The 11,670-nt window shown below is 34.7% G+C and overlaps 2 protein-coding genes across 2 annotated transcripts; one reads left to right on the forward strand and one right to left on the reverse strand.

Annotated features, from left to right (window-relative positions):
- The first annotated feature begins 3,101 nt into the window (after nt 1-3,101).
- On the forward strand, nt 3,102-6,464 carry LOC107496624 (hydroxyproline O-arabinosyltransferase PLENTY). Its single transcript, XM_016117926.3, has 9 exons — nt 3,102-3,344; nt 3,568-4,123; nt 4,673-4,740; nt 4,841-5,042; nt 5,216-5,313; nt 5,400-5,469; nt 5,546-5,617; nt 5,699-5,812; nt 6,042-6,464. The coding sequence occupies exons 2-9, from the start codon at nt 3,746-3,748 to the stop codon at nt 6,114-6,116; spliced, it is 1,077 nt and encodes a 358-aa protein (XP_015973412.1). The 5' UTR covers nt 3,102-3,344; nt 3,568-3,745; the 3' UTR covers nt 6,117-6,464.
- Nucleotides 6,465-6,619: 155 nt separating this feature from the next.
- Nucleotides 6,620-11,670, reverse strand: LOC107496613 (nonsense-mediated mRNA decay factor SMG7). Its single transcript, XM_021127210.2, has 7 exons — nt 11,566-11,670; nt 10,455-11,048; nt 10,198-10,320; nt 9,557-9,789; nt 7,511-9,455; nt 7,290-7,416; nt 6,620-7,184 (listed from the first exon to the last, which is right to left on the reverse strand). Exons 1-5 carry the CDS (start codon nt 11,632-11,634, stop codon nt 7,535-7,537), a joined length of 2,940 nt encoding a protein of 979 aa, XP_020982869.1. The 5' UTR covers nt 11,635-11,670; the 3' UTR covers nt 6,620-7,184; nt 7,290-7,416; nt 7,511-7,534.

Consider the following 11,670-nt stretch of genomic DNA (forward strand, 5'->3'; position numbering starts at 1 on the left):
AATTTCACATCACTAGACTAATCTTAGCATATATACCACCCTATCCTCTTTATATAAATTTTTAAGCCAACACACATCTTTTACAAAATTTAGAATCTAATTATTATATATATGACATTTAGAATCATGAAATATAATATAGGGCAATTTACCTAAATAAATTATTTCACCTTTAAAATTACGTAAATGCATTGTTTCCAAAACAAAGACGCAAATACATTGTTTCACATATCTATGGAAACCGCTACTGGCAGTAGCGGTTTACACAAACATAGAATCCGCTGCTGCCAGTCGCGGATTACGTTGAGTTGTGGTAGCATGGAAACCGCTGTTGTCTGCCGCGGTTTCTGCATAATTATGATTGGTCATAAACCGCTACTACCAGTAGCGGTTTATGTGCATTAGAGACAGTAGCTATTAGTCACCAAAAAAAACGAGGCAGTAGCGATTTACGTTGAGTATGAAAACAAATAGTAAAACTAATCTTTATCTAAAAAATAATTACAAAACAAATAATTAATGGTATATACTATTTAAATAATATCATAAAAAAATTTAATTTGTCATTCTTTTTTATTTATATCAACCATACAAAGGAGATTGAACAGTTTGGAACATGAGTTGTGTTTTTGCTGCTGATTTGCATTTGAGGTTCTAGATAGCTAAACGAATTTTTTTTATTTGTGCAACTTTATTGTTTTATGCCAAAAAATACAAAACTATTTGTATTTTATAGTTGATTGATTGGATAAATAATAGTGATAACATCATAATTTTGATGAATAAAATAAAAAATATAAATATGCATGTAATAATTTTTTATTTGTATTTATTATTAAAATAAGACTAAATAGCAAATCAAAGAGTGAGTATTGACAGAGTACTACAATATATAAACTAAGACTATTTTTTTTATATTCATCCCTTCTAAAACTTATGAATGATAAAATAATTTATTTTTACTAAAAAATAGTAACTTTTTTTCACTAAAAATAGCAAATCAAATAAAAAAATTCACTATTTTTTACTAAAAAAAATTATTTTATCATTCATGAATTTTAGAAGGGATGAAGATAAAAAAAATTAGTCTTAGTTTATATATTTTAGTACTCTGTGAATACTCCCTCTTTGATTTGTTATTTAGTCTCATCTTAATAATAAATACAAATAAAAAATTATTACATGCATATTTATATTTTTTATTTTATTCATCAAAATTATGATGCTATCACTATTATTTATCCAATCAATCAACTATAAAATACAAATAGTTTTTATTTTTTGGCATAAAACAACAAAGTTGCACAAATAAAAAAAAATTCATTTATCTAGAATCTCAAATGCAAATCAACAATAAAGAACATAACCCATGTTTCAAACTCTCCTAGTATTTCTTGTATGATTGATATAAATAAAAGAGAATGAAGTGATTTTTAAGGAGAAAAAATATATGATTTAGTGAATTTTTGGCTAAAAATAAATTATTTTATTATTTATAAATTTTAAAAGAGATGAGAATAAAAAAATAGTCTTGATTTATATAATTTAATACTGAGTATTGTATTTTTTTAATACTATCATTCCCATCCATTTGTGAATAAAACTCTATCTCTCTACATTTGGCCTAAACGTAAATTGCTAGCGGTTTACGCACGCACACCAACTTACATAAACCGCTGCTGGCAGCAGCGGTTTATGACCAACCCAGCATACATGTAAACCGCGATTGGTACTAGGGTTTCTGTTCTCTTGTAAATAGCGGTTTATATAGATATATGAATCAATGTATTTATGTATCCGTTTTTGAAACAATGTATTTGCGTAATATTGAGAGCGGAACAATTTAAATAAGTAAATTACCCTATAATATATGAAAAAGAGGTAATTAGATGTAAAATTCTACACTCATAAAAAGTTGCTTAAAAAGAGAAAAAAGATAAATTAGATCCATAACTTATAAGTTAAAAGGCAACATCAAAAAATAGAAGAATAAAAAGATGAGAAGATTATGTTTATGCAACGAAAGGTGAAAAAAAAAAAGCTAAGAAACAAAGAAAGAGACACAAAGAAGGGGGATTACGCATCTGAATCTGAATGTGATTGAAGTGGCTTTCAGATGCAGACAATTTGGAATGTGGTTTGTGACCACCATTTCTGTCAAATCCATTCTCAACCTTTTGGGGTCGCCTCCACTCCTATTTTATCATAATCATCATCATTATTCTTAATTAACATTTCACATGTTAATAACAATCCATCTATAATTAGGAAAGTGTAATATGGTGACTCATTGTCTGATTTCATACCTAAGATTAGAAATTTGAATCCTATTTTAAACGTAAAAATATCTCATAGTTAATTATCTCTCTTTCCTTGGATGATTTATGATAAAAAAAAGTAGTCATCATATTAGACTATAAATATTTTTGAAAAACAAAAAAATTCAGTATATTGACAAGTGAATTGAAGAATAGTTAATCGGTAAATCTCAACTCTATTTAAAAATTTATGATTAGTAAATAAAATTGCTACATGCACGAGATAGAATTTAAATTTCAATACTTAGGACTCGTTTGAAAAATTTCAAAAGTTATTTTTTTTAGTTTTTGACTCGTAAAAAATAGTAGTATTAATGTCTGATCCAATTTTTAAAATCAAATTGTAACTTTGTAAGAAGCTATTTAAATGCTCACAAAGAAGTTAAAAAAATGACTTCTCTTATAATAAATTTTTTTATTATTTTTTTAAAAATAAATACTTTTACAATTAAAAAACCAAATACAAAATAATTTTTTCATAAGCTACTTTTAATATAAATATTTATTATTTAAATTATTTTTTTCAAAAGAAACTTAATTAAACGGTTTATCCAAATTAGACCTTACTTAGACGAATTAGTGAGTTAACCACTAAAAATGGTCAAACATTTTCTTGTTAATACTAAACAATTCAAATAATTAATAATTTTATTGAATGTAATTATAAGTAATTAATTAGATACATTTATAAAATTATTTTTTACTATAAACATCAGAATTGAATTCTATAAACTTATAGGATTTGAGTAATCGCTTATGAGTTATGACACACACAGCACATAATCGGACTCTTATGAGTAACGTATGACTTCCAGTTAAAAAAAAGTCAAAACCCCATAAATAAATCTCTGTCTCTCTCTCTCTCTCTTCATTCATCCACCACTTTCCTTTGCTTTCCCTGAAAATCCTCTTGCCCATCATTTTTTCATGCCAAAGTTGGGTTCTTTTGTGCATGTTTTGCTTCAAAGCTTGAGCCTTTCTTCAGTGGGGTGTTTCCAATTGGCGTGTGAGATCTGATCTGTATATGTGAGTCTCAGAGTCTGTCTTAGTTAATTGTAGCTCAAATATGATATTCTGCTTCTCTTCTTTGCGTTTCAGGTTTTTGATATTTCATTTTATGACTTTTTATTTGCCTTTGGTTTAAATTCCATTCCTTGTTGACTTCTTTTGTATATATAGGATTCTGATGTGGTGGCACATTGACTTCATTAAATATATATATAACTATTTTATTATTCTTTTGATGCAGATTCTTTTTCTTTTTGAATTTGTGGAGCAACCACTGACCATAGCTTTGAGCTGAAAAGTGTGATTTTTTTAAGGACTAGTGTGGTATGAATGTGTTGGTTGTAAATCTCAGTTAGTTGGCTTCTGGAGATTCATAGAATCCATAGCTTTTTTTAATAAGCGAAAAAGGATTTTGGAAAATGATTGTGAGGAAAAACATGGGGCGTGGGAAGACACTACTCATGCTGCTTATGGTGCTGGGATTTTTGTTTGCTACTTATAACTTTGTGTCATTGATCATAGAACATAAGGCTGGAGGTTTGTTGGAACCTTTTGATAAGAAAGTCATGGAGTCAACCAGCTCTAATTTGAAATACCATGTTGCATTGACTGCGACCGATGCTGCTTACAGCCAATGGCAATGTAGGATCATGTACTACTGGTATAAGAAGGTGAAGGACATGCCTGGATCAGATATGGGAAAGTTCACTCGGATTCTGCATTCAGGAAAGGCAGATCAGTTGATGGATGAGATACCTACATTTGTGGTTGATCCCCTGCCCGAGGGCTTGGATCGGGTATGTACATTTTTTTTTCTGATGCTGCTGTGAGAATTTGTATCATTTCATCACTAGGCCTGTGTTTGAATTTTGATGGGTGAATTCTTGACCAATGTCAAATTTACAAAGCTTAATATACAGAATCAAGTTACTTTCTGTTAAGATAATAGTCTTCTTACTCCAGGTTATTGATGTTTTAGTGCTAATTGTGGTTGACATTCAATTGATTTTATCTCTCGAGTATTTTGTTGCTAAAGTTCTGATGCAACATGCAAGTATTGATTCTGTAGGGAGATCATAGAAACTTAAGTGCTGAGTAATAAGAGGATAGCTTCTAGTAATTTTTAGGGTGATTTAGCTAAGAAGTTGCTATACTCTATAGCATAGCAATATAGCATCATCTCGGTTCAAGAAAAACCAAGATTACTGGGAAACTTCATACTTGTCCATGGTTTCATGTTCAAGATGTTACATATTCATTGCTATGTCTGCTCTTGAGAATTCTAATCTTAGATAATTAGATAACAATGATTTATGATCATGATTTATGTCTTTCTGTTTATACAGGGTTATATTGTCCTAAATAGACCATGGGCCTTTGTTCAGTGGCTAGAGAAAGCAGATATTGAGGAAGAGTAATGTCTAACTCATGCTTCTTTTCTTCTTTTTCGCTCTAGAATGTTCGTATTATACGATAAAAAATCTAAGAAGCTGTGCATTTTATGGTTGTTGCAGATATATTCTGATGGCAGAACCTGACCATATATTTGTAAATCCTTTGCCGAATTTGGCTCACGGATCCCAACCAGCAGGGTTTCCATTTTTCTATATAAAACCGGTCGAAAATGAAAAACTAATTAGGAAATTCTATCCGGAGGACAAGGGTCCTGTTACTGATGTCGATCCCATCGGCAACTCTCCTGTGATCATTCAGAAGGTGAAGTCTCGCTTAGTAATTGTATGTGGTGCCTTATTGATTCTTGTTATGTTGTGAATCTGTGATCCTCATAGCTTTTAACTGTCATAGCTATAGTAATATCAAATATACCTGATTTCGCAATAACTAACATAGTACTGGTTTTATTGCATTGATTCTTCATCATCAAACAGTCCCTGATGGAGGAAATTGCTCCAACATGGGTGAATATTTCATTGAGAATGAAAGATGATCAAGAAACTGATAAAGCTTTTGGATGGGTGCTAGAAATGTGAGTATTACTATAGAATTCGCCATTCGAAAGATTTATGTTTAAGGATTCTAAGGGTTGATTGATTGTTCTCTGTTGAATGAAAGGTATGCTTATGCTGTGGCGTCTGCATTGCACGGCGTAAAGCACATTCTTCGAAAAGACTTTATGTTGCAGGTTAGAATTGGTCATATCATGTTTTTCCATTCCTTTTATCTTCTTAGTAGTTACATGAATCTTTGGGAATTTTCAGCCACCGTGGGACTTGCATGTTGGGAAGAAGTTTATCATTCATTATACTTATGGATGTGACTACAATTTGAAGGTGAATTCACTTCTTTTGCTCTTGTGGCTTAAATGTGTTTGATGCATAACTTATTTGTTCCTTGCTGAGTTTCTTTTCCAGGGACAACTAACATATGGGAAAATCGGCGAATGGCGATTTGACAAGAGATCATATCTTTTGGGTCCTCCACCCAAAAACCTTTCATTGCCTCCTCCCGGTGTTCCCGAAAGTGTGGTAAGTGCTTTTCTGGCAACCATTCTGAGATTGACAATTTGATAACAGAACCCTGGAACATTTTAAATCAAATGGCTTCGAAATGTGGAGTGCTTGCAGATTGTGTTTGAAACCACAGCAAAATCCTCATTTGTTGTATGAAGTGTTCTTCTGAGATTGTGTTTTAACTACTGAAGCTTCATTTCATTAAGGCCCTTATGTATGTGTATCAATTATTATGGTTTTGTAGGTGAGGCTTGTAAAGATGGTGAACGAGGCTACTGCAAACATTCCTGAATGGGATTCATTGAATAGAAAAAGCTGAGGCAAAAAGATAACAGATCTATATACACACCATAAAGCCTTAGGGGCAATGATGCTATTTCATTGACTTAAAATACGAGGGCCACCAATACTGGTTTCAATACATGTCAAATACTTTACTGAGAGAGGAATTGTCATAAATACGAAGAATTTTTTTTGTTCGAGCTATGGAAATAGTTTTATTTTTGGTTTTCTTATTATATATATATTTTTTAGTAGTCCCTCAGATTCATTGAACTCGGAACATGTAATTACAGGCTATTACATGGTTAAATTTTTGCCCAACGAAACTTCATAGTTCATTCGATTGTAAAATCATGTTACTTGCCTCAAAAGGTTTTATCTGAAACTCAGTTTTTACTTCAAAGACTTGTGGGTTTGGAATTAGAAATCTTTGCATTATAAGAGGTTTTCTAAGTTACATAATTACATTCACACTTGCTTACCTTTTGAGTTATCAGAATAAAGTGGAATGTGTGATTTAACATCCAGAAAACTAAAGAGTATCCATAAAAATCCAAAGGGAATATTTATTTTATAAAGTTCGAGTTATCCTCGACTTAGAGAACAAAAAGACGGAGACAATGAAACCGTAGAGTCAATGGTCATATACAATAACACATTATTAGAACCTTAACAAATATGAAACCACTGAAACACTGAAACAGAAGTACTTAAACTCAGCTGTGACCCACAAAGTCATTATTATTTATAAAACCCAAAATATCCGACTTCAGAAAACCACTTCACACCTACCAACTTTCCCAGCTAGTCTGAAGCTTCCAAGTAGAAAAGCAAGTGCCAGAGAATTGAAGAGCACTGTGTATAACAGGGTCGCTAGATGATGGTGGATTCTTACCGGTGCACCATTTATGACTTTCCCACTAGAGAAGCGAACAAACCATTGTCATACCACCAATCCCAGAAGATACAAGCTTCAAGACGAATGGATAATCTTTTATTTATCACCTTCTATCCACCCAACCAGACAAGGTGTTTACTTAACAACTTTGAACAGTAAAGATGCTTGCTTATCCTCCCTCATCTGCACTGATGAGCTTATCAAAATCTGCAATAAATTTATACATGTTAGAGCAAACTCAACAGTACAATAGTCACCAGAACAAACAGAAAAAGGAAGCTGTAAATATAAATATAATTATTCGGCACCCACCTGTTGTAGTAGCAAGTTCCAGCACCGAGTCTATCCAAATAAACTCCCAATAACATTCAATGACAAGGCAGCATATCTGGAGTTTGAATGGGAAGCAAAAGGAATGCACAGCACATCCATAATATTCCTTCAACATCGTTAAAAAAAATTGTCAAGAAATTCAAATTTAACAGAATGAATTTGATCAAACCAATGGCAATTAATCAAGATCAGAAGCATACCGTCAATATTTGTATACTGGCACATCACACAAAGTAACGACCTGTCCAGATTGACTGTCCTTGAAATTGCTCGGGCAATGATGTGAACGGCTGATTTCCTGATGCGAGCTGCTGCTGCTGCTGTTGCTGCAGCAAAAGCTGCTGCTGTTGCAGTAGCAGCTGCTGATCATGGTGTGTTTTCAAAAGGTTAGATGTCTGATAGTCTTGCCAGCCATTCTGTTTTTCCACCTGTGCAGATGGAACTTGTTTGCCAGGGAAGGGAAAGCTTACTATCCCATTCAAGCCGTTGTTACTGCCTTGAAGAGGATTTGACACGGGGTAACCAAGAGAACCATTGGCACTTAAACCTTTGGTTGCTGAAGGCAGCTGATATCCATCCAACCAACTATAATCATCCAAAAGTGGATTCCCATTAATTAAATCTGAACTAACAGGTTCAATACCCTGTTTAAGAGGAGCTTGACTAAAACCAGGTGGAGGTCCAAGATGCCTAGAAGGTCTGCTAACCGGAGATTTTCTAGAGCCAGCTTGCAGAGCTGATGATGTCTTCAGAACAGAGTTATCGGTAGTAAACACAGAGGCTGCAATAGCATCAGCTTTGGATGATATAACAAAGTCTTGAGCTTTGGAGAGACCATAAAGTACACTCGCATCAGGAGCAACAGCTTGCTGGATAGGGACAGAATGTGCAGTATGGTTAGAGAATGCCCCTGAATCTTGCAGTGCCAGGTCAGGTTTCATCGCATGCCCATTCTCAAAGAATCGAAGACCCTTTAAACTGTTTGCAAGAGAAACCTCCTCTAACCATCTTGAAGAGTGTGGCTGAACTGGTTGCAGGTGTTGGGGAACTGGACCACTAACAGAAGCATGCAAAGATGGTTGATGGTTCATATGATTGACGGAGTTCAAAGCAGAATTGACATGAAATTTAATATGCTCTCCAGAAGCTATTGAGTTTTCAGGGGGCACCCTTGATGATACAGCTACTGGATCATTTCGTTTTTCAGCTACTATAGGTTTAAAAACAATAACTTCATCATCATCCTCTCCTTCAACATGCTGGTGTTGGTCAGGTAGTACAGTTCCCACCTTTTTGTCTGTTGTATCTTCCTTCAACAATTCTTCAGCACCAGAAATGCCAGAACCAGAGGGCAGAACAAGATCATCTGAGATTTGGGGCTCAACACCAACTGTAAATTTCTTTCCCTTCTGGTCAAAATATATCATTTTCTGATCGATCCTAACAACATTGGCTAAGGCCTTTCCTGCAGCTATAATCCTTTTGACCCTAGCTTTTCTTTCCTTCTCACCATCATTTCCAAAGGAAAGCTTCCTGGAAAAATCCAAGATGGTTTGTGCAGGAAGAAGTGGGACAAACCCTCTTAACTCAAAGTCCTCCGACAAAGCAAGCCGGTTTTCAGTCTCCCCTTCTTCATACCTACTCATGTTATTAAAGCAAGTCTCTTCTTCATTGTCTTCAATACACATAGCCCCAACTGAAAGCAGTTTATTTAACAAGGATATCCAATGATTCCAAAATTTTGATCTAACAATTGCCTGATTCTCGTCCACATCATTGCCTGCAGCAAGATCGGGATAGCATGCCAACCACTCAACAAAAACCATAATGCCAGGTAAAAGATAACTACGAGAAGGATCATACAGCTGTGCACATCTCTCTAACATGAAACTCATCAATTTAAAAGCTGCAGTAAATGCATTCTGAAGTAGAACAGCACGCTGTACAATTTCAGCATAAGTTTGCCCTTCAGATTCCTTATTCACATTATGAACTGTAAATATAATAATGGAAACAATCCTGACAATGGCAAGTCCATTCTCAAGAGTGTCTGTGCCAAAATTCAGCTCCTCCTCCTGCCCTGTTGGCAGAAGATCACACAGGCCAGTGCTAACAAGAGAGAGAACTTCGGTGAAGGTCTCAAGGCTGCCATCATGAAAGAAACAGAGTGAAAAGAAAGTCAGAACATATTAATAATGTAATGGATAAAAGAGAGTGCATAGAATTGGTAGATCAAGAATATATACCTTGTTCGAGTGAATAATATTCCATTTAGACGGACAAAGCAAGTGCTGAAGGATTTGTATGTCTCTTGTATACTAGATGTTCCTTCCTTTTTGGGACAAGCTTCTGCATCATTACCCCTTGTTGCAAGTTTCCCTTCTGCTTTTCCTCTTCCTTTTCCAGTCAACTGCCCAGGACTATCCTTGACTGCAAGAGCTTTGACATCTCCATAAAGCTGAGAGAAACTTTGACGATTCTGTGGTATTACAAAAACTTTTAGTAAGGAAGTAATGCCAGAAGATCATATAAGAAGGATTTATAGGGGGAAGCCAATACCACACATCACAACATGAAAACAAACAGGAAATGGCATTAAAGCATCAAATACATTACTTGTCACCACTGACCACTTTTACTAGAAATGGCATTAAAGCATCAAATACATTACTTGGTATAATAAATCACAAAGCAAAAAAATAATAGGGGATAAAATACAGGAAGATTAAGTCAAAAAGCACAATTGTTGCTCCTATGCACAAGCAAAATATACAGGAAGATAAAGAGCTGCATTGCATCACGAAAAAAAAAAAAAAAGAACAGGATAGCACTTAACCCTTATGAAACAAGGTAAGAGAAAGAAAAAAAACCTCCATGGTCTCATTACCTTCTCAAATGCAACAATCAAATTATCTCTGGCTGTTGAAAATGGACTCTCCACAGCCAGACTCCTAAAGTATCGATAAGCAGCTGCCAGCTCATCCCCAGAATATGAAGCCAATAAGGCAAGCTAAAAAGAAGAGGAAGAAGAAACACTTATCAAAATGGCATACAATACCTATATAAGGCACACTTCGCATACGAGATGTTAATCTACCAAAAATAAATCAGAGGCACAAACAGTTGAAGAATGCCACAAAGTACCTGATGATGGGGATTTCCACTTGAAGGCCATAGAGAAGCAGCTTGTAAATAGTAACTAGCAGCTGCTGCAAACTCTCGCTTCACTGAGTCGCCTTCGCCATACAGTCCTTTGTAACGAGCAAGATCACCCAAGTATATCAAACAACGATGACATGATACTAAACCTTTCTTCATCTCGGCAGATTTCTTTGCATCTTTCTCCATCACAACCCGATTCTCTGAACCCTCAAAGTACCCTAAAGGAAGACCATACTTTGCTCTTATTTTCATAATAAGATCATGGTAAAATCCTGATGCTTCAGAAAGGAAAGCCTTGAATTGCAGCCTAATTTTATTTATCCGATCAGGCCGCGCTGGACCTTTCCCAGTTGATTTTGAGCCAGAAGCAAGAGCAGCACTAAAGTATGACCTCAATTCCTCAATCCGCTTATAATGCAACTGCCATAGCGCATACTCAATATTGTGCTGCTCAGCGAAAGCATGGTCCTCAAGAATTATTGCTTCATAGTTCTCACGCATCTGTGGCCATGTATTTGGATCTGACGGGACCTGAGCCTGGGCTGATCTCCGCCGCTTGCTTTCCAATTCAAGGTTCTAAAAATAAAATTGGCATGTTAGAAAATTATTTTTTGGTTAATATGACAAAAAATCTTTTTTTTTTTTATTTGAGCAAGTAATAGAAAACAAGTAAGCCACATCACACAATGGCATTCACAAAAGAACATGGAAGTGCATGCTTTGTTCACGCTAAAATAAAGTTGCACCCAAAACATCGATATAAGCAACAGCCTATGCAAAAATAATAAAAATCAGGGTAGTGAGACAAGGAATCACTTGCGAAATAGGAAAAGGGAAAACGCAATGTTGTTAAGTGGAGTTTTGTTCCGCATTGGAAAAGGGGGAAATGACAGTTATCGTTAAATCACATGCCTCTAAATAGATCTAAACTTATTATACAAATACATTATATTAAGAAAACACAAATAAGCTAAATATAAGTAACCAGATTCATGAAACATTTATCTTGGTAGATGATGAAAGATTCAGAGAAATAAAACCCTGCTCAGTAATCAAGCTCACAATGACAACGGTGAAAGAAGGGGAGCATTACCTTATCATAAAGGCGTTGGGCACGCTCCCTTGACGAAGGAGCAGACATTTTATCCGTATCTACTATCATCGTCCATCAAAATATAAACTGACTAAACAAGCTGCA

This window comes from Arachis duranensis, chromosome 7, assembly GCF_000817695.3.
Source record: "Arachis duranensis cultivar V14167 chromosome 7, aradu.V14167.gnm2.J7QH, whole genome shotgun sequence".
In the NCBI taxonomy this organism is placed as follows: Eukaryota; Viridiplantae; Streptophyta; class Magnoliopsida; order Fabales; family Fabaceae; genus Arachis; species Arachis duranensis.